Source organism: Bubalus bubalis, chromosome 4 (genome assembly GCF_019923935.1).
Source record: "Bubalus bubalis isolate 160015118507 breed Murrah chromosome 4, NDDB_SH_1, whole genome shotgun sequence".
NCBI lineage: Eukaryota > Metazoa > Chordata > Mammalia > Artiodactyla > Bovidae > Bubalus > Bubalus bubalis.
In genome coordinates, this window is record NC_059160.1 from 72,925,614 (window position 1) to 72,953,355 (window position 27,742).

The following is a 27,742-nucleotide window of genomic DNA, read 5'->3' on the forward strand; positions in this document are numbered from 1 at the left end:
TGTCTCTAGGCAGACTGTGCTGTGTCCCTGCCCAGCTAGTTTCTTGGCCCGAGGTGTCCCCAGCACTGGAGCCTGTAGTCTGTTGGGTAGGGCCAAGTCTTGGTGCTGATGATCCAGCACATCAGCCACCAGGAGTGTTCACGCAGTTGAATGTTCCCCAATGTCTGGCACCAGTGTCTGTGTCCACAGCTTACCTCTTCAAGAATCTACAGAACCAGCAGTAGGTCTGGCTCAGGCTTCTATCAGATTACTGCTTTCACCCTAGATCCTGGTGTGTGTGAGATTTTGCGTGTGCCCTTTGAGAGTGAAGTCTCTATTTCCCAGTCTTGTGAGGCTTCTCCAGTTCCAGCCTTGTTTAGTCGCTAAGTCGTGTCTGACTCTTTCGATCCAATGGACTGAAGCCTGCCAGGCTGTTCTGTTCATGGGATTTACAAGGCAAGAATACTGGAGTGGGTTGCCATTTCCTTCTCCAGGGGATCTTTCTGACCCAGGCATTGAAACCGTGTCTCTTGAATAGGCAGGCGGAGTCTTTACCTCTGAGCCACCAGGGAAGCCCTCAGTACCACCCTGCTGGCCTTCAAAGCCAAATGCTCTGTGGGCTTGTCTTCCCAGTGCTGGACCCCTGGGCTGCGAGCCTTATGTGGGGGATCAGAACTTTCATTCTTGTGGGCGAACCTCTGCATTATAATTATTCTCCAGTTCATGGGTCACTCACCAGGGGGATATGTGATTTGATTATATTGCAGATCCTCTCCTTTCTTGTTATGGTTCCTTCTGATCTCTTCTGCTAGCTTCTAGTCTTTTTCCGTCAATGGTTGTTCTGCAAATAGTTGTAACTTTGGTGCTTGTGAGACAAGGTGAGTGCAGGGTCTTTACTCTGCCATCTTCACACCTACTCTGTACTTTCATTAAATTTATTCCTTTTTATTTTTGATCCTTTGAGAATATAATTATTTTTATTTTTGTTTGTTAATACTATATAGAAATTCAGTTGATTTTTATATATTGATCTTGTATCTTGCAACCTTGCTAAAACTCATTTATTTGAATAGGTTTTTTTAGCAGATTCCTTAAGATTTTGGTATATACAAGATTGTATCATCTGCAGGTAGAGTTTGTTTTACTTCCTTTCCAATTTAGTTGCCTTTTATTTTGTTTCCTGGTTATGCTGCCCTGGCTAGAACCTGTTAAGTAGAAGTGGCAAGAATGGACATCCTGCCTTGTTCCTGTGAATTTACAAAGCCTGCTAGGCAACTTGCAAAAATGAAAACATTGGGAACTATAAGGTATAGTTTTCTTTTTTTTTAATATATAAATTTTAATCATGCTAATAGTTTTTGAAAATATATTTTATAGAGTACATACTGTGTTCTCAGGGGGTAGATATGATCCTTAAGTTAGACTCAAGATCAAGCTTTGTCACCTAATATAAGTGTATCATTAGTCTTAGAGGTGTTCCTGTTTGCCAGCTGTTCCAGCATTTTTACATCTGTGTCACACCTCTCTTCATGAAAGTATTGGAATGTAGATATGACCTTCAGTATCACAGGTGGGAAGACTGCCTCAAGAAAGTAAATTTCATACCCCCAGTGAGTATCAGAGCTGGAATTCAAACCCAGATCAAATATCAAAACCATAGCTCTTCTCTTTCATGATGCTTTTCAAATTTATGGCAAAACCTTCCTCCTTTAGAAAATTATGCAACCATTAGTGTTGTGTAGGGCTCAGTATAGAACACTAAAATATATCCAAAGCACCAAAAAAGGTCTTTTTTTTTTTTTTTTCTTTTTTTTGCTTTTTAAAATCACTGTTTATTCCATTTGGTAGAGGGTTTTTTTATTCCCATACAAATATTTGCAACAATTTTGAATTCCCCAAAACCATACATAGACGATAAATACCATGCTATTAAAGTATTAAATTTGTACAAAAATACTTTACAGTTTAATACTTGTTTGTTACAAATAAAAATACATATTTAAGTGACTCATGATCTTTTTCTTAACATGATTCTGCTTTATACTTTCTTGCCCTGGCGGTTCTGAAATATGATTGAAATAATATATTTCTTTGCACAGAAACAAAAGGTGAACTTTTTCCTTAAACAAAGGACACAGTGTTCAGATGCTTTGCCTAAGCAGTTTTAATTATTGACCAAAATAAAAATGTTTGGAAAATAATTTTTCAGTATGGAGATTCTACAATCAATATACAGATCTATTTTTTTTAATATTCACCAAATAACAGTTATTAGTGTAACTATTTAAAATATCTGAACAAATGAAAACAGTTGCTGACAGACATTAAAAGCAACCGTCACAGTTTATTGCTTTGGGGGATGGTAATAATTGGCAATGCATTTCGTGAAAATGTATTTACAATTTCAGTCAGTGGCATGGCTCAGAACAAAAGACAGTCCAGAGTCATTTATGTACATGTGCTGTACACCCCTCAGTATAACCAGTTTTCAAAACATGTCAAGCAGTATGAGTTTCAATTGCCTATCCTTAAGATAAACCTCATCTTAATAGACTCTTCATTCTCTCTTAAATTCTTAGTCTTGAATTTTAAAAATAAGATAATTTAACTAATTCTCAGTGTTACTAAACACCCTAATTCATTACCAGAGAGTTTTCAGCTATTAAAAAATGTGTCCTTAAAAAAAAAAAAAAACAAAAAAACAGGTCACAAGACATATCCTGTTTGATCATTTGTTGCATAGGGAATAGCATACATCTTAGTTAAAATCATTCCTATACTTGGGCAAAACATTTACCACCACCTATTATGGTCTCCTACGTGCACCGTTGCTGAAACGTCGTGAGATAGTTTATACCTGTACCCCTCCCATAGCAGCAGTCCCAGCAGTTCACCAGGCTAGTTCTAGCAGGGCCAGCTTTATGAAAAGCCTTGTCAGTTAAATTCTTAACATGAATAACTTTGTAGTAAGAAACTGATGTCAAAGTGAATTAAGGAAATTATTTTAGAGAATATTTTCAAACAGACATTTCTCTTTTTAAAAAGGAACAGGAAGATGGACTTGTGAAAAAATGTCCTCTGATGTTAACTGTAGAGAGGGGTGGCCTGTTTTTCTTTTTCTCTACCATTGGATTTGGCAGGGGATTGCCTGTCATATACCATAGTGATCACCAACAAAGAAACCTCTTCAACTTGAAAAGGGACGTGAACATGAGCCATGAGAGATTGAAAAGACCCCTGTGCTTGTGGTTAATGCCACGCGATTATCTGTGCTTCAGATGTCACAGAAATCTTAAAGGGATTTTTTTTTTTTTTAGCACCATGTAGATATTGTCTTTTGTCCCGCTTTATAAAAAGCATTGCTATAGTGTATTAGTGGGTTCTCGTATCTCCAAATTACCACCGTGGCTCGGCTGTTGGAAAAAAGCACTGTTCTGTTCACTCCATTCTCCTCCTGGTAGAGTGTGTTCTAAGGACTTCTGTGAAGCCAGGGGGTTTCTACTAATAACCAGGTCCAGCTTATTACCAGATTCCGCTATGAGGGGTACAACGAGGCAGCAGTCAAAGTCTCTTGTTCGGACATGATTAACCTGAAATGGCAAGAAGCACCATGGTGAATTATTGTTACAGATAGAATTCCCAAAACCCAGAGTAACATTTCAGATATAACAGGTTGATAAGAGTCTCGAAAGTGCTTAAATGAGCACTCTGTACAGAGAGTCTATCCCAGCCCTGAGCACACTATAAGAGGGGTATAAGCTTACTTATTCTCTGCTACTAAACTGTAAGGCCCTTGATGGCAGGGAGCAGGGACACATCTAACATCCCCAAGCTGAGCAAATAGCCTTACTCATGGCAGGTGCTCCAAAGTGCTGTCATCCCCAATTTACGGATGAGGAAAGTGAGGCACATAATGGTTCGGAGAAGTGCCTCAGACCAGCAGTTGGTAAGTGGTCCAGAGAGGATGTTGGTGAGTGGTCCAGCAAAGATGTGATCTCAGGCAGTCTGGCTGATTCTGAAGTTTGTGCTGTGTTTTGTTTTTTTGTTTTCTTTCTTTAAAAAAAAATTTTGGCTGCACCCTGCAGCATGTGGGATCTTAGCTCCCAGACCAGGCATTGAACCCATGCTCCCTGCATTGGAAGACAGAGTCTTAACCAGTAGACTGCTGGGGAAGTCCCCCACAACTTGTGCTCTTGATGATACTGAACTACCTCTCTCAGTAGTTCTCATGATCCCGCCCCCTTCTGAGCTTGTACATGTGCTCATCTTCTTTCATGTTTCCTTATTTTTCCCACCCCCACCCCAAGTTTAAAAATCATCTCCATGCTGCTTCCTTCCATTCCTTGACTTTTCATTCTCTCTCGCATCTTCTCAGTTTGGGACCTGACCATTATATTGTATTGTTGTTTAGTTGCTAAGTCATGTCTGACTATCGTCAGTTCTCTTTCTTACTAGAAATCCACCCGAGGCAACTTTATCCAAATCCATGTGTTCAGTATCCCAAATCTTTAGTTTTGGCTCTAACATCTCTCTTAAGCAACAAATGCAACTGTAAGCTGCCTTACAGACTGCTCCACCAGGATGCACAGAGGCATTAAAGGCTTGGGTCTGGTACAAGTATCTTACCCTTACCTCCTGGTCTCCTTTCCTGTGATCCTCCCCTTCTTCACCCTACAGCAGTCCACCTATGACATAATTGTACTGTCTTTCTGAATTATGAAATATGTCATTCTGCTTAAGAAATTAATATACCTCCAGAATAAAGTCTTAAAAGCTTGGCATTCAATGCCCTTCACAATTCTGAGTCCAGTCTGCTTTTATAGCCTCATCTTCCACAAAAGTAGGTACATCTCTAATTTATAGAGGTCAAATCATTTGTCCATTGTTATTTACTCAACAAATACTAGAGTATCTATGGAAAACGAAACTGTTCCATATTCTTAGGACAAGTCTAATTGTTATATTGCCATAGTAAAAAGATCATCAGAATTGGTTTTAAAACGGTCTAATGAATCAGTGTAAACTTGCTTTGGTGAACATGTGTCAAAGCCAACCAGCAGAGCACCCTCATGCTTTGAAAGTCAGCTATTTAGGGACAAACTCATTCTATTTGAATACACGTTCAAGACTGATGGCAACCCTTCTCCTGTTCCTGCAAAATGCTCTTCCTGAAAACTGGACATAAGATCCAGGAATTTGCTTTCCTCAGTAAAACCAAACCTGATCATGATATTACTCCATTAAGTAAATACGGTTCAGCTTTTGGATTTTAGATACTGCGTGAGATGAGATATCAAACACTGCAAAATGGGAAATGGGAGAATAAGGTACCAGCACGGCAGTCCACCCCAGTTTTCTTGCCTGGAGGATCCCATGGACAGAGGAGCCTGGTGGGCTGTAGTCCACAGGGTTGCAGAGAGACTGACATGAAGCAACAGCACGCACACATGCCTGTTCTCAAGTTTAGAATCTGCCGGGGAATGTATTCAGGGAAACACGCTGTTTCAGTAACTGGTAAATTCTACTAAGGGAAGAAGTGTCTATGGTCTCTAGGAGGGCCTCTGATCTGGTCTTGAGGCAAAGGAGGATGTGTGAGCACTGGTCAAATAAGACTTTAAAGAGTTAGATAAAATTTCATCTGAGGTCTTACCTGTAAGAGCCTATCGTAGGGCTTTAGGCCACCAAGATCTCCTGGCCCAGCTGGGCGAATATTTTTGACATAGACTCCTTTCTCCAGCAAGCCATCTGCTACACTGAATCCGAAGTCCTCCATGTCAGAGCCCTTGTACAGGGTCACCTGGAAGGTGAGAAAATGTGAGGCGGGGGCAGCGGGGCAGGGGGGCGGTATTTAGGTAGGTTGAGGACGAAGTATCTTTTCAAACTAATTTCAGTAAGAGATTAGGCAGCTCCCCCCCTCCCTCCCCAGTCTTGGCACTAGTGGTAAAGAATCCACCTGCCAATGCAGGAGACTTGGGTTCAATCCCTGGGTCAGGAAGGTCCTCGGAGGAGGAAATGGCAACCCACTCTATTGCCTGGAAAACAACATGGACAGAGGAGCCTGGCAGGCTACAGTCCATGGGGTCGCAAAGCAGCAGCCATGACTGAGCATAGCACACACACACACACACACACACACACACACACAATTATGAAGATTTTTCTATTCTTCAAGAACATCCTTGGAATTTCCAAAGTCCCACTCAGAACTGGAAAAGGAGGAGACATGCTGGAGAGGTTTTTTTTAAAACTTGCAATCATCAGGTGTATACAGGTGAGAATTTCTCAGGGGCATGTTCTTGTCTCTGTTCTGGAGCAACCCCAGGTGTTGGGAGAAGCCAGGGTTAGCCCTTTGCAGCTGGATATTAGGACTAAGCCAAAGACCTTTCGTTCCTGCTCACCATGCCTGGCACTGTGCTGGGTACAGTGCTCAGCATATTCTCTGCCTCTAAGCAAGAGCCAGGAAGCCCATCATTGTATCTTCTCTGGTATTCTAATCAGTGCTTCAGTACTGTAGGCAAAAAATATTGTGAAAGGGAGAGAGGCCAAGATGGCAGAGTAGAAAGCTATGCTAATGTACTACGCCTTTACCCCAAACACTGTCTCCAAGTGGGTTCCGCCTCTTGGCCCAAAACCTACTTGACAAACCAGTATGTTATACTCAGATATTGTTCCCCTAATCTATGTAAATGAAACTATTTGTATGGTGGTCTGCCCTTCTTTAAGATTCAACTTAATTATTTTATGGCCCAAGATAAACCATTTGGTGCCATTCTAAATTTTAAGACATTCCTTTCTTTCATTAACAGACTGCTAGTGACTATATAACATCCAGCTGAAGACTAGCAGGGGGATACTCTTTCTGCCCCCTTCTGATGCCTATGTCAGAAGCTTTCTCTATCTCCTTTATACTTTAATGAAACTTTATTACACAAAAGCTCTGAGCGATCAAGCCTCGTCTCTGGCCCCGGATTGAATTCTTCTCCTCCGGGGGCCAAGAATCCCGGTGTATTCGTGTGATTCAACAACAACCTTTCAAGTAGGTGGGAAGCAGCCCGAGTCTTTGGGACCCTGTATCTGCCCACCAGCGAGCCAGCACCACCTCCAAGGCCTCCCAGGGTTGCACAATCGACCAACTGGTAACCTGGCCCAACTAAACAGAGCTAGCAGCATCTGCATAGGGCAGGGCATGTCAACCAACCAAGCCTACTAGACTGCCTGCATGATCAGCCCACCACAAAGAAGGACCCTTGGAGCCCTCTTAGGGGGAACCCCTAGAGCATTTAGCTTCAGTGATGAAAGGGGAGTACACGGCTGGGACGCATAGGACGTCTCCTACAGAGGGCCACTTGTCCAAGGTTGAGAGATATAATTAATCTGCAATAGACATAAAGATACAAACAGCAACTGAGACAAAATGAGGTGGCAGAAGATTGTGTTTTAGATCAAGGAATAAAATTCCAGGAGAAGAACTAAATGAAGTGGAGAAAGATGATCTATCTGAGAAAGAGTTCAGAGTAATGATCTTAAAGATGATCAAAGAACTTGGGAGCAGAATAGATGCACAGAGTGAGAAGTTAGAAGTTTTCAGTAAACAACTAGAAAATACAAAGAACAACCCAGCAGATGAAGTATACAATAACTAGAATGAAAAATACACTAGAAGGAATTAATAACAGACATTTGAAGAATAGTTAACACCTATTCTTCTGAAACTATTCCAAAAAATTACAGAGGAATAAACAATTCCAAACACATCCTGTGAGGCCACCATCACCCTGATACCAAAACCAGACAAAGATATCACAAAAAAAGAAAAATACAGGCAGATATCACTGGTGAACATAGATGCAGAAAATTATCAACAAAATATTGGCAAACTCAATACACTAAAAGGATCATACACCATGATCAAGTGGGATTTATCCCAGGGATGGAAGGATTTTTCAGTATCCACAAATCAATCAATGTGACATTACATTACCAAAGGATAAAAAGCATATGATCATCTCAGCAGGCACAGAAACACTTTTGATAAAAATTCAACATTCAAAGAAAAAAACTTAGAAATAAAATTCAACATCCATTTATGATTTTAAAAGTCTTCAGAAAATGGGCATAGATGGGCCCTACCTCAACATAATAAAAGCAATATATGACAAACCCACGGCTAACATCATATTCAATGTTGAAAAGCTAACAGCATTCCCTCTGAGAACAGGAACAAAACAAGGATGCCTACTCTTGCCACTTTTATTCAACATAGTTTTGGAAGTCCTAGCAATCAGAGAAGAAAAAGGGAATCCCAACTGGAAAGGAAAAAGTAAAACTCACTGTTTGCATGTGATATACATAGAAAAATCCTAAAAATGACATTAGAAAAGTACAAGAGCTCATCAATGACTTTGATAAAATTGCAGGATTCAAAATTAACATAGAGAAATCTGTTTTATTTTTGTATACTAACAATGAACTATCAGAAAGAGATATTAAGGAAACAATCCCATTTACCATCACATCAAAAAGGAATAAAATACCTAAGAATAAACTTACCCATGGAGGCAAAAAACCTGTACTCTGAAAACTACAAGACACTGATCAAAGAAACTGAGGAGGACACAAATAGATGAAAAGATATACCATGTTCTTGGCTTGGAGGAATCAATATTGTGAAAATGACCACAGTACCCAAGGCAATCTACCAATTTAATACGATTCTTATCAAATTACCAATGGCATTTTTCACAGAACTAGAAGAAAAACTTTTTAATTTGTATGGAAACACAAAAGACCAAAAATAGTTAAAACAAGCTTGGGAGGAAAACATAGGCAAAACACTCTCTAACATAAATCACAGCAGGATCCTCTACGACCCACCTCCCCGAGGAATGGAAATAAAAGCAAAAATAAACAAATGGGACCTAATTAAACTTAAAAGCTTTTGCACAACAAAGGAAACTATAAGCAAGGTGAAAAGACAGCCTTCAGAATGGGAGAAAATAATAGCAAATGAAGCAACTGACAAAGAATTAATCTCAAAAATATACAAGCAGCTCATGCAGCTCAATTCCAGAAAAATAAATGACCCAATCAAAAAATGGGTCAAAGAACTAAACAGACATTTCTCCAAAGAAGACATACAGATGGCTAGCAAACACATGAAAAGATGCTCAACATCACTCATTATCAGAGAAATGCAAATCAAAACCACAGTGAGGTACTATCTCATGCCAGTCAGAATGGCTGCTATCCAAAAGTCTACAAACCATAAATGCTAGAGAGGGTGCAGAGAAAAAGGAACCCTCTTACACTGTTGGTGGGAATGCAAACTAGTACAGCCACTATGGAGAACAGTGTGGAGATTCCTTAAAAAACTGAAAACTAGAACTGCCATATGACCCAGCAATCCCACTGCTGGGCATACACACCGAGGAAACCAGAATTGAAAGAGACATGTGTACCCCAATGTTCATCGCAGCACTGTTTACAATAGCCAGGACAGGGAAGCAACCTAGATGTCCATCAGCAGACGAATGGATAAGAAAGCTGTGGTACATATACACAATGGAGTATTACTCAGCCATTAAAAAGAATACATTTGAATCAGTTCTAATGAGGTGGATGAAACTGGAGCCTATTATACAGAGTGAAGTAAGTCAGAAAAACACCAGTACAATATCAGATCAGATCAGATCAGATCAGTTGCTCAGTTGTGTCCGACTCTTTGCGACCCCATGAATCACAGCACGCCAGGCCTCCCTGTCCATCACCAACTCCCGGAGTTCACTGAGACTCACGTCCATCAAGTCAGTGATGCCATCCAGCCATCTCATCCTGTCGTCCCCTTCTCCTCTTGCCCCCAATCCCTCCTAGCATCAGAGTCTTTTCCAATGAGTCAACTCTTTGCATGAGGTGGCCAAAGTACTGGAGTTTCAGCTTCAGCATCATTCCTTCCAAAGAAATTCCAGGGCTGATCTCCTTCAGAATGGACTAGTTGGATCTCCTTGCAGTCCAAGGGACTCTCAAGAGTCTTCTCCAACACCACAGTTCAAAAGCATCAATTCTTCGGCGCTCAGCCTTCTTCACAGTCCAACTCTCACATCCATACATGACCACAGGAAAAACCATAGCCTTGACTAGATGAACCTTTGTTGGCAAAGTAATGTCGCTGCTTTTGAATATGCTATCTAGGTTGGTCATAACTTTCCTGCCAAGGAGTAAGCGTCTTTTAATTTCATGGCTACAATCACCATCTGCAGTGATTTTGGAGCCCAGAAAAATAGAGTCTGACACTGTTTCCACTGTTTCCCCATCTATCTGCCATGAAGTGATGGGACCGGATGCCATGATCTTCGTTTTCTGAATGTTGAGCTTTAAGAAGTCTTAGAAGACCTAGAAGTACTCCTTTAAGGAACACCCTCCCCTGGGGCCCGGCTTGAGTAGCTCCCTCACTCCCTTCCTTGGGTCTGGTTTCGCAATTCCAGCCATTCACCCTTCTCAGCTCTGGGCCTCAGCCTGTTCCCCCTGCATTAAGGCCAGTGCCACCAGCTAAAGTTTTCCCCACCCCCCAGGCCTCCTTCTGACCACCCACAAGGGATAGTCTGAGGGTCACATGTTCACAAATGTGTACTGAGTCTTTCCATGTTCTAAGCACGGTTCCAAGTGCTGAGAAACAGCAGTGAGAGGGGGGCAGAGAGAGAAGAGGTTGCCTTCCAGAGGGAAACACATTCATGTGTCATGTCCACTGAGACCCACTGTGCTGGACACCAGCCAATGCGCTCAGCAAGTCACACTCATTTAACAACGTGACAGCTTTTTTTAGTAAGGTTTGCTGCACACCCTCTGCAACAACCAATGCACATATCAAGCAATGATTGGGGTTTGCTTTTTAACTCTTGATTATTTTAAAATGCCTGGAAGAGGAAATGGCAACCCACCCCAGGATTCTCGTCTGAAAAATTTCATGAACAGAACAGTCAGGTGGGCTACAGTCTATGGGATTGCAAAGAATTTGGCATGCCTGAGCGACTGAGCACATTTTAAAATGTATATTTCTTTTAACACACATCATACCCAAAATACATTCTTGCAAAGGAGTAAAACAATTTAGAGCTATATAGGGCAAAATGTGAAGATTAATACTCTCCAAGCAGGAGAGTATTATTCTTCTATACCCAGTTATTTAACTTCAGAGAGGTATGGACTGTTGAAGGAAATGCAAAGTGGTCATTTGTGGATTTTTATGTCACTGGGCAGAGAACTAAAATATCAAGCTGGCTGGGTCAAGCCTAATCACCAGGCAGCCTTGGTGGTTTCTGCCATATTGGAGGTGAGGAAATTCAAGCTCGCCCACAGTCACAGAGGTACTGAATAGTGGGGGCACGTCTGTCTGACTCCAGCCACTCAACTATTATATTCTAATGCTACTCAAGTGCCTTATTTCATAGATTCTAAGATGTACTGGTTGTTTTTTTTTTCCTTCATGTTTTCAGTTCTCTAAAATCAGGCCATGTTTTATAGGCAGGGGTATCTTAGGTCCTATGAAATAGGGTATACCAACATCTCACCCCACCTGCCTATTTCCCACAATACACTAGAAGGAAAGGGGCCAGAATTTTGTTACATCTTTGCTTTATGAGAAGGAAAAACAGCCCTGTCTTGCCAGTTAAAGGGTGGTTGGTCCTGAAGAGATGCATCGCCATCTCTCAGAATGGTGTGAAAATGCAAAGTCTTGAACCCCACTCTGAACTGCTGTCTGCCAAGTTCTGAGCACACTGAAATTTGCTCTCCATGGTACTTCACACACCAGAGGGGCTAGTGCATGTTCTGAAAAGGAAATGAGGGGACTAATACTACTTCATTTAAAATTGTGTTTCTTACCCATCTTGCAGGATTGTTAGGGTCAAGTCAGATATCATCACTGGACAGTAAACTCATGATGGGTGTGCTTTATTGCTATATCTTTTTTTTCACTGCTATATCCTCAGCCCTTCAAATAGTACCTAGCACATTGTAGGTTCACCTGGACCTTATGATGTGCTAGATAGGTAAGAAACACAATTTTAAATGAAGTAGTGTATGTGAAGTTTTAAGACCTGATATTAGTGGAAGGATCACTTTCGTGGCACTCACTTATACTATCAGAAAGTCCTACCTGACTATAAAGAGGTGCGTGTATTAGCAAAGTCCAGTCCCCACATTTGACACGTACCTTAATGATGCATGCATGCTCAGTTGCCAAGTCGTGTCCTGACTCTTGTGGCCCCAAGGACTGTAGTCCATGAGGCTCCTCTGTCTGTGCGATTACCCAAGCAAGAATACAGGAGTGGGTCAGATGATCCATGGGGAGAGAATGATCCATGAATGAGAGAACATCCCCTCACCCAAAGCCAAAGTCATCAGGAAGGGAGGATATGTTTTTGTTGGTAACCTGGGCTCAGATAAAGGCCTGAGGGGAGATGCGGGAGATGTTCACCCCCAAGTTCCTTGAGGGGGGCAAGGAACTTGTTTCGTTTACTGATATATCCCAAACTCCTTAAATGGTACCTGCTACATTGTAGAGCTAGTATTTTGTTGAATAGATGAAGTGACTGGTTCTGACATACCATGTGGTTGAGTTTGGAAACTAGTCAGAACTGGCCATGATGTGCTGTGTGTGTGAATGGAGAGGGATTTAATTCTGAGAGTCAGGCCACGCCCTGCCTCCATGGCCCCCAGGGCCATGCTGGAAATGAGCAAGGCACAAAGCTGCAGGGTGGCTGGGACCCGGCAGGACAAAGCTCCACAGTGACATCATGTGGCCATGAGAGGGAGAGCACCTATGACATTGGAGCCAGGTCTGTCTGCCCTCCCTTTGAGATGAGGAAGCCCCAGTCTTGTACAGGGAGTAGGATGGGATGTGTGTGCTAAATTGCTTCAGTCGTGTCTGACTCTTTGCACCCTCATGGACCGTAGCCCACCAGGCTCCTCTGACCACGGGATTCTCCAGGCAAGAATACTAGAGTGGGTTGCCATGCCCTCCTCCAGTGGATCTTCCCCATCCAGGGACTGAACCTGCGTCTCTTATGTCTCCTGCTTTGGTAGGCGGGTTCTTTACTATGAGCACCATCTGGGAAGCTCCAGGGTGGAATGTAGGGTTCTCCAACTTGAGATGCAGGACTTCTTGCTAATAAGGCTGTGGGACTTGTGTGAGTAGATTAAAAAGCAAACCGGATGCTACTTTTTCTACCAAGTTTGTGGAGTAGATCATACAGTTTGTACAAGAAAGGCAAAATGAATGCCAATTCTTTCCTTTCATTTTTAAAATAGGGAATTAGTGGACTAAATATTTCCAGTGGTGTCCCAAGGAGGTTTTTTCCAGTGGGGAGGGGAATGACCTTTTAAAAGTACATTATCAATATGAATCTATAGGTCCTTTTATATATAATGTGTTACAATCAACAGCAACATTCTTTTGCAAGCTAAAGTTTCCTCATTTTTGGCCAAGTGGAGTCCTTCATGTTGATGTCGTGTTGATATCATTATATGACCCACTTGCTCTGATAACTTCTCTGCTTTTTGGCACAAGATATCACAGACTAATAGAAGCAACAGTTAGAACACCAGACATGGAACAACAGGCTGGTTCCAAATTGAGAAAAGAGTATGTCAAGGCTGTATATTGTCACCCTGCTTATTTAACTTATATGCAGAGTACCTCATGCGAAATGCTGGCTGGATGAAGCACAAGCTGGTTTCAAGATTGCCAGGAGAAATATCAACAACCTCAGATATGCAGATGACACCACCCTTATGGCAGAAAGCAAAGAACTAAAGAGCTGCTTGATGAAGGTGAAAGAGAATGAAAAAGCTGGCTTAAAACTCAACATTCAAAAAACGAAGATTATGGCATCCAATCCCATCACTTCATGACAAATAGATGGAGAAACAATGGAAACAGTGACAGACTTTATTTTGGGGGGCTCCAAAATCACTGCAGATGGTGACTGCAGCCATGAAATTAAAAGACACTCCTTGGAAGAAAAGCTATGACAAACCTAGACAGATATTTAAAAGCAGAGACATTATTTTGTCGACAAAGGTTTGTAGAGTCAAATCTATCATTTTTTTCTAAGTAGTCATGTATGGATGTGAGAGTTGGACCATAAAGAAAGCTGAGTGTCAAAGAATTGATGCTTTTGAACTCTGGTGTTGGAGAAGACTCTTGAGAGTCCCTTGGACTGCAAGGAGGTCAAACCAGTCAATCCTAAAAGAAATAAGTCCTGAATATTCATTGGAAGGACTGATGCTGAAGCTGAAACTCTACTACTTTGGCCACGTTTTGTGAAGAACTGGCTCACTGGAAAAGACCCTGATGCTGGGAAAGATTGAGACCATGAGGAGAAGGGGACGACAGAGGATGAGATGGTTGGATGGCATCGCTGACTCAGTGGACATGGGGTCCCTTGAGTTTGAGCAAACTCAAACAATGGGGTTTGAGCAAGCTCCAGGAGTTGATGATGGACAGGGAAGCCTGGTGTGCTGCAGTCTATGGGGTCACAAAGAGTCAGCCACAACCGCGACTGAACTGAACTGATCATAGACTCGAGCTTCCTGGTGGCTCAGCAATAGAGAATCCACCTGCAATGCAGGAGACAGGGGTTCAATCCCTTTGTAGGGAAGATCCCCTGGAGGAGGGCATGGCAACCCACTTCAGTATTCCTTCCTGGAGAATCCCACGGACAGAAGAGCCTGGTAGGCTACAGTCCATGGGATCGCCCAGAGTCAGACACGACTGAAGCCACTGAGCACACAGGCACCTCATGGACTCACCATGGATACTTCCTGCCTCGAGTGGAAGAAACACTTCAGGTTTATTTCTAGGCCGTTTCATCCTCATGTTCTTTCATCGAAGGTAGGAAGGGGAGGAATAGGGGGAGATGGGTGTGAAGGAGGAGGGGGCGGAGGTCACAAACATCTAACATGCTTGGTGACAGTCTGTTACTCTTGGGACTCTGTTTACTAGTGTATGAAATGTCTCTACCCCAGGTCCCAGCTTTTGCACCCCTCTTTGGCTCTGTCGGTGGGATTTATCGCCCTTCTTCTCCCTTCCCACTTTTGTTCCGAGTCATGTTCTCTCCCCGGACAAGCAGCACCTACGGGGGATAGTGGCACATCTTAGTTATCTCTGTTGCACTAGTAATTATGTATAGGCTTGGAGAGCAGTCCTGTGGGCCCTCTGGCTGGTTGCTCCGTGGGCTGGCGTTTTCTCTGCAAGCCTCGCCACACTCTTCAGTCATATCTGAATAGGAGTCACAAAGCCTGTGTTTGCAGTGGACATTAGGAAGCCCACTCTGTCTTAGCTCTGAGACATGTTTCTCAACACAGTGAACTGGAATCCCTGCAAGGGGGAACATTTGTTGCAGACCTAGATTAAATAGTCAAGTTCTTCATTGCTCAACTGGCCTGTGAGTCTCGGGTGTTTGCTCCACAGTATCGAACCCAGAAGGGGTAAAAGGGTAAGTGTCACAAAACACTGCCAACACCAGGCAGTGGGGATACACTAACCACAACAGTAGAGATGGATGCCGACTAGTGCCAGGTTAGCAGATTAGCTCATTAACTGTAAAGTCAAAGTCGCTGGCTAAGAGGCTTGGCTCTCCGGAACTTTAGACTTGATGTATCTCTATGGCAAACTCCTCAGGATGAGAGACTAATATATGGTTTAAATCTGAAAGTAATCTGTTTCTCTAGAAAGATTTCCTAAGGTTAGAGGAGACTGAATTTTAATAGCCAGTTCTATGATTCTCTTAGAAGTAGCAAAACAACAAAATGAAGCTTTAAAATGATACAGAGGTAAGACTCCAGGAATCAATAATTCACACAAATAGGACTCTCAGCCGGCTGGTCTCAAAATCAGCTGCAATAAATTGTGCCATGTGGCTGCTGCTCTCCTGCTTAGCTGCAGAGGGTAGTGGTTACTTCTGATGTATTTCCTGTCCAAAAATAATTCTAAGAATTCCAAGGTTTGAGTTGCATTTCCCGCCCCCCACAGATGAACCACTTAACCAGGCACTTTCTGGTATATGATTGCTTTGATCTCCCAGCAACTCTGTGTGGCAGAAGCATGCCTTTCCCACTAACGAGGACACTGACCTTTGAACTCGACGAATGGACTTGTCCAGGTGGAATACAGTAAGCCTGAGGATTTCAGTATTAGAGTATCTGACCTCATCTGCTGTGTTCCTTCCACTGAATCATGATTTTTTTTTTTCTTGACACATACTCTCCTAGCTGGTCAGGCAGTTTTATCCATTTCCAACTGCCCAACAAACTAAAGATGAATAGTTTATCACGTCTGCTGTACTTCTTCTCATCAGAGCTCTTCTGTGGTTTTCCCCCAGCATCTATGCAAACTGCTCCCAGCTGCTCCAGCTCTTCACGCTCCAGCTCTTCGTTCTCCACCCTCACCCAAGAAAATCAAGATTTTTCTTGTAAGGTCTCTATTCTGTGCCAGGCTACCTTGGGGGAATCTGGATTATGAACACAATGCTAGATTTTTCTGTTCCAAAAGGGCCAACGAGCCTCTTGAAACAACACTCTGGGTAAGGATACAGTTCTACAAAACTCACTTCAATTGTAACCACTTGTCAACACATGCTGCAACTACCTCTAACCCTCCTGAGAACAAAAGCCGTAACAGGAGGTGCACCATAATTCAGGTTGAGCTTTCATTGGTATTTCTCAGCAAGTTCATCTGCAGGTCTGAATAATGTCCTCGAGGCAAAGAAACGTAGTGCTTGTGTTTTCAGTTTTGAGTCCTGTGAAAAGCCTTAGCAGCAGAGCCAGGTCTCTGCACTTGGATTTTAAGGGCAAGTGTGTCTAGTGTCTTGACCATGTCATGGTGAGTGATAGCCACCCCAGAAGCAGTTCCTATGCCCTGGCAGCCTCCCTGTGGCTCAGCCCTTTGCTTGATGGCCTTTAAGGACCAAGCCAATACCTGCTTATCAGAGACGGTTCCAGTTTGCCCACAAACCACCGGGTACTTGGGTTTATTCTTCCAGACACCACTGGGGTAGCCCTGTTCCTTTAAACTTGACAATTCACGGCATGAATCGACTTTGAGGACAATCCTATACTACCAGTGGGGCTGGAAGAAAATAATAAAGTATGGATTTTCCAGCTAGTTACCATCAGCTCTGCGCCTGGGCCTTCCCACTTGCCCAGCCAGCACCAAGTCAGCCAAGCTTGACCAAAGACCGTTCCAGCATGTCAACTCAGGACGGTCTGCTGGCCCTCCCCACATCCGCCCCTGCTCTCTGGCTCCTAGGTGCACTCTGGCTTGGCTCCCCTCCAGCTCTCAACTCAAGTTCCCAGTTCTCAGTTCCACCAGCAGCTCACCGACCTCCATAACCTACAGACCCATGTGGGCAAAATGTCGTTGCGTATGTTGAGGGTAGGGGGTTCCCCACACCACCAAACAACTCTGCAACATTAGATGGGTGTCCTACAGTTCAACTCAATTCTGAAATTTTCCACATGGAGGCCATGTTGGATCCCACAGGTTAAGGGTTCCATCCTACAACATTACCCCACCCCTACCCCACCATTTCAGACAATGGTCTTCAGACCCAGGTCGTCACTCATACTTTTGCCCAACCGGCTGTATCTCAGAGGTTCCAGCAGCCTCCTCCTTGGGTTTGAGTAATTTACCAGAGTGGCTCACAAAACTTACCAGATCACCAGTTTATTATAAAATGGTATAATTCAGGAACGCCAGATGGAAGAGATACTTTGGGGAAGGTTTTGTGGAAAGGTTGCAAAACCTCTATGTTCCCTTCAGGCTCTGATTGCAACCCTCCCCAACCCCGTCCCCACGTCCCATGTGGTTACCAACCTGGAAGCTCCTGGAGACCCATCCTTTTGGGGCTTTACAGAAACTTCACTACACAGGAATGACTGTTTAAGCCATTGGCCGTTGGTGATTGATTTCACCTGCAAACTCTCTCCCTGGAGGTCGGCGGTGGGACTGAAACCTCCAAACTTCTAATCACAGGGCTGGCTCCACTGGCAATCAACCCCCATCCTTAAGTGCATCTAAAAAGCAACTCATTCAGTTCAGTTCAGTCGCTCAGTCGTGTCCCACTGTTTTAGACCCCATGGACTGCAGCACACCAGGCCTCCCTGTCCATCACCAACTTCCAGAGTTTACTCAAACTTAGGTCCATTGAGTCGGTAATGCCAGCCAACCATCTCATCCTCTGTCGTCCCCTTCTCCTCCTGCCTTCAATCTTTCCCAGCATCTGGGTCTTTTCCAATGAGTTAGTTCTTCGCATGAGGTGGCCAAAGTATTGGAGTTTCAGCTGCAGCGTCAGTGCTTCCAATGAATATTCAGGACTGATTTCCTTTAGGATGGACTGGTTAGATCTCCTTGCAGTCCAAGGGACCCTCAAGAGTATTCTCCAACACCATGGTTCAAAAGCATCAATTCTTCAGCACTCAGCTTTCTTTATAGTCCAACTCTCAGCAGTGGCCAAGGACTGGAAAAGGTCAGTTTTCACTCCAATCCCAAAGAAAGGCAATGCCAAAGAATGCTCAAACTACCACACAATTGCACTCATCTCACACACTAGTAAAGGAATGCTCAAAATTCTCCAAGCCAGGCTTCAGCAATATGTGAACCGTGAACTTCCAGATGGTCAAGCTGGTTTTAGAAAAGGCAGAGGAACCAGAGATCAAATTGCCAACATCTGCTGGATCATAGAAAAAGCAAGAGAATTCCAGAAAAATCATCTATTTCTGCTTTATTGACTATGCCAAAGCCTTTGACTGTATGGATCACAATAAACTGTGGAAAATTCTGAAAGAGATGGTAATACCAGACTACCTGACCTGCCTCTTGAGAAACCTATATGCAGGTCAGGAAGCAACAGTTAGAACTGGACATGGAACAACAGACTGGTTCCACATAGGAAAAGGAGTACGTCAAGGCTGTATATTGTCACCCTGCTTATTTAACTTATATGCTGATTACATCATGAGAAACGCTGGGCTGGAAGAAGCACCAGCTGGAATCAAGATTGCTGGGAGAAATCCCAATAACCTCAGATATGCAGATGACACCACCCTTATGGCAGAAAGTGAAGAAGAACTAAAGAGCCTCTTGATGAAGGTGAAAGGAGAATGAAAAAGTTGGCTTAAAACTCAACATTCAGAAAACGAAGATCATGGCATCTGGTCCCATCATTTCAATGGGAAATAGATGGAGAAACAGTGGAAACAGTGACAGACTTTATTTTTTTGGGTTCCAAAATCACTGCAGATGGTGACTGCAGCCATGAAATTAAGAGACGCTTACTCCTTGGAAGGAAAATTATGACCGATCTAGACAGCATGTTAAAAAGCAGAGACATTACTTTGTTGGCAAAGACCCGTCTAGTCAAGGCTATGGTTTTTCCAGTAGTCGTGTATGGATGTGAGAGTTGGACTATAAAGAAAGCTGAGCGCTGAAGAATTGATGCTTTTGAACTGTGGTGTTGGGGAAGACTCTTGAGAGTCCCTTGGACTGCAAGGAGATGCAACCAGTCCATTCTAAAGGAAATCAGTCCTGGGTGTTCATTGGAAGGACTGATGTTGAAGCTGAAACTCCAATACTTTGGCCACCTCATGCGAAGAACTGACTCACTGGAAAAGACCCTGATGCTGGGAAAGATTGAGGGCAGGAGAAGGGGACGACAGAGGATGAGACGGCTGGATGGCATCACCGACTCAGTGGACATGAGTTTGGGTAAACTCTGGAAGTTGGTGATGGACAGGAAGGCCTGGCGTTCTGCGGTTCATGGGGTCGCAAAGAGTCGGACACTACTGAGCGACTGAACTGAACTGAACTGAACTGAACTCATATCCATACATGACTCCTGGAAAAACCATAGCTTTGAGTAGATGGACCTTTGTTGGCCAAGTTACAACCTGCCAAACTTTCACTGCATTGAGCACGAACAGTGCTCGTGTAATTTCCTCATCCCAAGGAAGGCTGTGGTTTGGCACTACAAAGGTCCTCGAATAAGAACGAACTTTGTGCTTCATCTAAGGGGAAGAAAGAGAGCAGCTCTAGGCTAAACCACTATCAATGTGATCCTCACTGCAGCCCTCCCAGACCTCAACAGACATGCAATGGAGCAGAAGGATGGTGGATGAAGAGCTTCAGCAGGCTTCTTTCCAAGGACCTGGAGAGAAACACAGTGACCCTCAGGGAGTCTCCTCATTTGTAAGTGAACATTCCGTAGATAACAGAATATAATCTATTAATAAACGCATTTGATCACAGCAGAGACAAGCAAAGCCATCAGAAGAGGAAGAATGATCCCCAGGCCAGGGCTAGACTTAAGGGAAGTTATTAGCATTTCTGAAGAGGGATGGTGGTGGGTCCTTGACAGAAATGAGAGATCAAAGACTGGGAAATCAGGCACACTGGAACACTGCCTAACAAGCCCGCCTAAGGGTCATCTGAGTCTAAGGTACCGCACCTCTGTTTGACTTAGCATTTCTATGGCTCAGAGCTCAGCCTCTGTAAAAGAGGACGGCAACTTGATGAGAAGTGATAGGATGCAAATAGAGCTCTGTCCCTTAGAAGAGATAAGCTCAAAGGCTTTGCTTGTATTTCACTGTAAGTCATTGAGCAGCTTTCATTTTAACTAGGAAATCTTATTCTGACATTCTTTTTCTCCCCCTCCTTGGACTGATACATATATATATTATTTTCTTTATCTTCCCTTTGCACAAATGTTTTTATCCCACTGTTTTATCCTGAGGTAAAAAACTTTTTTTTTCCCACATGAGCCAATCATTTGTATATAATTTTGTTTTTTACATTTTTGAGAAGTATGTCTTAAATTACAGACAAGGGAAGCTGATGGGAAAAATCCATTTTAAGGGCTGTCAGGGCTGGATGTCATTGCTCACATAAAATGTACAACCTAAATTCCAACCCTTACTCTGCAATTCCACATTGATTGTTAGCTGCCCCTGGTTTTACAGGGAGAGAATATGCTTGCCACACTGACGTGATACACATCCATTTCTCTTTGTAAAGAGGGTGTTATTCCAGTGTACAACTCCGTCTGTGGAGACTCTAAAATGGCTGCCTGAATCATCCTTAAGGTGAGGATTCTGAGGAGCTCTCATTTCCTGGGTTTCTGTCACTGCAGAGTTGAGGTAAGACTGAAGGTGACTTCACCTGGGAAACGCTATTTGTGAACTCTCTCGTGATAATGAGTGATCCAGCCCCTTTCTTGGTAAGTGAGCAAACTGAGGTTCAGAAAAGTGACGTGACTCATGACTGGCAGGTTGTGGCCAAACCTTGGCCTGACAGTTCATTTAACCTTGAGTACCAACTGCAAATATTTGGTGAGGAGTCACATTGAAAATAAGATATGTATTTCCGTTTCATATTTCCTCCTAGGGTTCAGCCTGACTTGAGAATATTGAAAAAGACGTGGGCACTAAACACCCAAAATGACACTACTTCCAAGAAGTAAAACAACTTTATCATATAAAGAAGAACAAAAGTACACTCTCAAAACACTCCAATATGTTGAAATGGCAAAGTGAACTTGGCTGAGAGAAAAGCTGATGGCAGCAAATGTAGCTATAAGAATAAAGGGGTTCCTTGTGAGTGACTCAAATGTTCAAGAGTCGAGCTATCCGCAGCTATAAATAGCAGAAGATTCTGGAAAATAATTTTAAAAAACTTTCTGTAAAAAACAAAACAGCTGCATACAATAAAGGAATACAATCTGATTGAAAAACACAAACGACAGGACAAAAGGAAATGATTTTTTTTAAGTCCAAATGCTCTGAATGTGAATCTACAGAAAAAAGATTTTTGCCTTAAAATATGCAAAGAGAAGTGAAGCTAGAATTTATCTCAGAAATATATTAAGCAGACACTAAAGAATATTTAAGCTTCAGAAGGAAAAGAGGGGTTATCAATGAAATGCAGCTAAGATCACAAGCTCCTTATCTGCAAAGAGAAAAAAAATCTATGATAAGCTAAAACAGTGATACAAAGCAGAATTAATTTTAAAGATAAAATTTAGAAGCTCCAGGGTTAACAATGCAAACTCATTTCCTCTTTGCTCAGCCACTCAGCTGTTGCCTTCGATCTTCCTGACACAAAATAACCACCTCCTGCTAGCAAAACCTACAGGAGTGATTGCCAATCTTCCGGTGCAAAAGAATCCACTAAGGGGTTGTTAAAATGTTGTTTTTTTGCCTCAACTCCCAGAAAATGCTGACCAGGTAAGTCTGGGTTGGGCTTAGGAACCCACATTTTAACAGGTACCCCATGTGATGATGGTAAATGTCATCAGAGGTTCACATGCCAAATTATTCTCTAAGGCTATAGTCTCTAAACTTGTAGTTGCTACCCATTAGTAAGTCTTGAAATCAGCTTAATATGACAGCATTTGAAAAGAAACAAAACAAGTCAATTTTTGGATTCATTTATTCAATACCTATTAGGGTGGCCAAAAAGTTTGTTGAATTTTTACATAAGATCTTACATAAAAACCCAAATGAACTTTTTGGCCAACCCAATATATAAGTGTGAGTGTATGTGTGTACTGAGTTGTGAGGTAAGATGTATTTTGGATAACGTCTCAGCCAAAAAAGTCTGAGACACAAGCATCACTTCCCTGTGACGCCCTCACTGTCCCTCCCCGAAGTCTAAGTACCAAATCATCACTCCGGCTCCAACGTCCTGCTCCAACCACAGGGCCGAAAGGGGAAGTGAGGCTGTGTTCTGTGTTTATTCTCAAGTGTCAGGAAGGATAACTAGTCTTTGGGGTTCAGGAATGAAGGACAGAAGACTTGTTAGGAGATGGCAGACCCTTGGACACAGTAGATGGTGTGAAATTAAAAAAAAAAATGTAGCCTCTCACCTGAGCTCAGCATTTTCGGAAGGTCTGAAGGAAGACAAGGGATTGGCAAGGAGGACTGGGTGGAAAATGAGGGGCAGATGATAAAGAGTCTGTTGAAACTCAAGAAATTGGAAGATTAAGCCCACACTTTATTCTTTTTGTATGAGGATGATGCTAGTAACCCATCATCAGGAGATGGTGTGGCTTTTGTGCTTTCCTGTTCTCCCCAGGAATGGGGATGGATACTGGCCCATTCATTCCTATCCTCTTGATGCAGCTTCTAGTGACAGTAAGAGTTTGAAGGTACTGGCTTGGACAGACAGATCCACAACTTGTTCTCATGGAGACGGCTTTCACCAAGAGGCACACAGCCCCGAGAAAGATGGCAACTGGAAAATAACACCACGTGTTTTCAGAATGGGGTGCTATTGACCCTACCCAGCTTCTTTACTCTGGTCTCTGCAGCCCCTTAGAAATTTCTCTACTAAGTCAGTGGAGAAAAGTCCACCCAAGGGGCTCAATGAGAATCAGCCTTCATTCCGCTCGGCAAGCCATGCATGCAGTCTGACTTCGGGTTATTTTCAACTTGAGGAAGGGATGTTTTTCTCTTTCTCTGGCCCCATCTCCATACCACCCCCCAAAGAGTACCTTTTCCTACTTCTATGAAGGTTTAGTTCAGGCTAATAGAACCCTGGGCTTCCCTGGTGGCTCAGAGGTAAAGACTCTGCCTGTCAATGTAGGAGATGCAGGTTCGATTCCTGGGTCGGGAAGATCCCCTGGAGAAGGAAATGGCAATGGACTCCAGTATTCTTGCCTGGGGAAATCCCATGGACAGATGAGCCTGGCGGGCTACAGTCCAAGCACCCCAATGGGAAGATAATTCAATTCAATCAACAAAGCACTTGCTTTTTCATGGTGTCAGGTAATCTTCGTTCAAAGGGTGCCCGCAATCAAGACACAAATACAATTACCAGTCTCTGCTCTGAGTAAAGTGACTCTTCTAATCACCATTTCTCCCTTTAAGTGTTTCGAAACTGGAGTGTGGGTTTAGCAGCAAACATATGAATGGACTATCAGGGTCACTGAATTCACACCCACAAAGCTGCCTGAGATGTGAGCACCCACCACTCCCACAATTCCATACCGTCAGGCTGCAGGCTCCTCTGCCACATTTTCACATCACAAGCTCATTTTGGGTGTCTTATAATGCCCAGGACACCATCTACTTCTGAGCACCTTATTTTGTTTGGCACCAATTTGGAAGAAGAGTGAAGCCACATGGGAAATGCACTTAGTGCCACTATAGAGGGAAATGAGTAAACTGAAGGAAAAAAGAAGCAACCCATTTGCTAGGTCAAGTGGTTCTAGCATAGTCTGTGATCTGTGGTCTCTCAGTTCACACATTGCCACACAATGTTCCAACCAGTCCATCCACTGCCACTCATGGTGCTAAGTGCATGACGCCTTTAAAGAGAGATCTATTTTCAGCACACTTTTTAAAACGTCAGCTATAACAACTTGCATAGCCAATTTACTGTCATGATCTTTGCTGACTGCTTTCAGTATAGGAGGGATGGGGAGACAAGCCTTTTGCATTGCTGGGCTACCAAGGAATCTTCCTTTGAAGAGACTGCTTCACTCCAGAAGGAAAAACGGCTCTCTTCTACACTTGCTATTTCTCTATCCTGTTGTTTAATCACTCAGCCATGTCTGACTCTTTTGCAGCCCCATCGACTGTAGCCTGCCAGGGCCCTTTATTCATGGGGATTCTCCAGGCAAGAATTCTAGAGTGGGTTGGTACATTTCCTCCTCCAGGGGATCTTCCTGACCCACGGATTGAATCTTCTTCATTGGCAGGAGGGTTCTTTACCACTGAGCCACCTAGGAAGCCCTTCCCTATCCTGTAGATGGGGAAAATAAATGCTAAGACATGCTATTGTGTGAGGGGCTAAAAAAGAGAAAAAAATACAGCGCATAGCAGGCACTCATTGTTACCCTTTCCCTTTGGTGTTGAAGGAAGGTGAGTTACCCAGAACACTTGTTTTCCTGGGCAGCAGACTTTTAGAGAAGACGGGAAGGCAGTGTTCGTAAATAACTGAGGGAATCAGGAGGGGCCAGCCCTCCTCACGGTGCAGCAGAATTAGAAGTGACTATGCAGCATCTGCAATTTAATCACCAAGGGAGTCCTTACAGCCTCCTAATGGTGTTTGTCAATTAGCCAATTCGGATATGTGACAGGTGGTGAAGCCTGATGTTTACCAGACAGACACATCAATTCAGGGTAACTGGATAAACTAACTTGTGGCAATAGGCTAAAGCTGGGTCCCCACCCTAAAATATCAGAGATGTCTTGACTTTTCTGTAAAGTCTGTAATGTCTCTTAATGCACAAGGCTCTAGTCATGCTGGCGTATTTGCACTGTCTCAGTACACTGCAATCTTTGACATCCTTCTGCATATGTTTCTTTCTGTGCTTTGGAATGCTTTCCCATCCTCCACCTTCCTGCAGAGTCAACACCTACATCTAGGAAGCATTTCTCATTCCTCTGTAGTGGGTTAGTGTCAGTCACTCAGTTGTGTCTGACTCTGAGACCCCAAGGACTGTAACCCATACGGTTCCCCCGTCTGTGGAATTCTCCAGGCAAGGCTACTGGAGTGGGCTGCCATTTCCTTCTTCAGGGGATCTTCCCAACCCAGGAATCAAATCTGGGTCTCTTGCACTGCAGGCAGATTCTGTACTGTCTGAGCCACCAGGGAAGCCCTTAGTGGGTTAGGGTGCCCCCATCTCCAAAGACAGCCTAGTCTTGTGTCTGTCGTTGTGCTAATCCCATTATCTTCCCACTGTTTTCTGGACTGTCTTCCCAGTAGACAATGTGCTCCTTGGAGATTTACAATACATTCTTTAAGTAAATAAATGCACAATCTATGTACTGAATGAATGAATCAATGAGTAAAGAAAGAATGAACCCAGGATTGGAACACGAATTCAGAATCCAACCTCCCACACAATCCTTTCTTTCACCATAGCCTTTGTCAGCAGCAAAATAGCTACTGTTAATAGGTGGGTAAGGAGATGAGTCGGTGGTGGACAGGGAGGCCTGGCGTGCTGCAATTCATGGGGTCGCAAAGAGTTGGACACGACTGAGCGACTGAACTGAACTGAGGGAGACTAAAGTCTTTAGAGGAAAAGGAGAGTAGTTGGCCTGTTACCCCTTCTTAACCTGACATTTATTTGCTCTTCTGGGTAAGACAAATAACTTATGTCTAGTTAACAGATTACTAACTACAGATCTTCTTTGTAAGAAGAATGGAGTGAGACAGTTACTAACTATACCTCCTTATGTATTAACTGCAACAAAAAGCGAGTTCTACAAAAAAAACCAGAGAAACCTCCCTTCCATTGATTTCGTTGGCCCTGGGCTCCACAGATACTGTCACCTACACCTGCCTTGTTTAAATTCTGCCAGCAACTTGAACTCAGCTTTGTTTGCAACTTTGAGTTTTCATCCATGAAGCAAAGTGAGGCAACCGCCTTAGCAGAGATGAAACATAACCAGGCCTTATCTTGTCTAGACCAAGGACATCTAAATTATATCTCAAGAGAAGTTTACACTCCGTGAATAACATAACCATCTACTGAGAAATCTGTAATTGATGATTAATCCTTCTAACATCACCCTGGAAACCCCTTTTCAGTGTAGCTAGGAGTGTACAGCATTTAGAAAATCTTTTCCCCTTCCAATCAAGTTGAAATAACAGATCAACTCATTGAAGCTCCACTTGACACTAGAACCTCAAGCTTCTGCAGGAAGATTTTGGCCATAAATACATCTGTGATCAATTCACTACTTGAAAGCCAATGTTCTCTGATTTATGAGATCACCTCTCAAAGATCATGTTTTGAGAACCATCGGTCTCTGATGATCTGCCCTTAAGCTCTGGCTTCTTTCCTTGGCTGAGCCCACAGTGGAGTGTCATGATCATGCTCAAATCAGGGCACTCAATGCTGAGCAGAATGGCTATGAAACATGACCCCCAAGGGAAGAGAAGAGAGTTTCCTGACCTTGTGCAGCTCCACAGGAGTTGGGGACATGATCTCCTTTATTTCCTGCTTCATTTTTCTCAGGGTGACAGATTTCCTGCCCACATCTGAGGGCAGAGTGTTGCTGCGAGTGGTCTGGCTATAGTGTGGCCGGGAGCTGCTCCGTTCCTGGAAGCTGGCCTGTCGCCCCAGCTGACTGCGAGATGAAGGGGCCTCGTGATTCAAACTCATCGTGCTCCCCGACATGATCGTTGCCTGCGGCAGTGACAATTTTCAGAAACAATTAAGCCATCGAGTAAGAGGAAGGTTTGGCTGCTCAACATGAAGCACATTTCTCCTGCTCAGTCAAAATACAGTCTCTTCAGGACATAGCCAAAGGCTGGAGAATGGAGGTACTGACTGCACCATGAAAGTCTGGGAAAATGCTTCACAAGAGACATTTACAATGCACATAACAAATCCAATTTAAGTACTTAAGCCATTGAGTTTATTTAAGCAAATACCACCCCTGGCAGTTTGGAGGCACGCTGAAGAGCTCTAACATCTGCTTACTGCAAACTACATTTTTAAGCAGAAACTTTCCACTGAGTGGGCTCTAAAGATGGGACTTATCAGGCAACCTTCAATATATCTTACAGAAATGAACTAAGAACTTCTTATTGGAGATCAGGCAGCACCTCCAGCCCCACCCGTAGGTAACAACAGGCTGAAATGAGGCTACTGATACAAAAGCGAGGGCTCCTACTCAATGTTGCCTGCCTAGCTTTGGTGTACTGTCTTCCCTTTGGCCACGTGGCCACCCCGAGAAGTCAGTAGATGAGTTAGGT

General features: G+C 43.3%; 1 protein-coding gene across 5 annotated transcripts in view; it reads right to left on the minus strand.

Moving 5' to 3' along the window:
* Positions 1–1,819: 1,819 nt before the first annotated feature.
* Positions 1,820–27,742, minus strand: part of GRIP1 (glutamate receptor interacting protein 1) — a 335,998-nt gene continuing 310,075 nt past the window's right edge. For all 5 annotated transcript variants that reach the window (XM_025285057.3, XM_044941590.2, XM_044941589.2 and 2 more), the window contains 3 exons: positions 26,937–27,170; positions 5,630–5,776; positions 1,820–3,569 (listed from right to left, as the gene is read on the minus strand). In XM_025285057.3, coding sequence (XP_025140842.1) covers positions 3,342–3,569; positions 5,630–5,776; positions 26,937–27,170 — 609 coding nt within the window. In that variant the 3' untranslated portion in view covers positions 1,820–3,341. The remainder of the gene's footprint in view (positions 3,570–5,629; positions 5,777–26,936; positions 27,171–27,742) is intronic.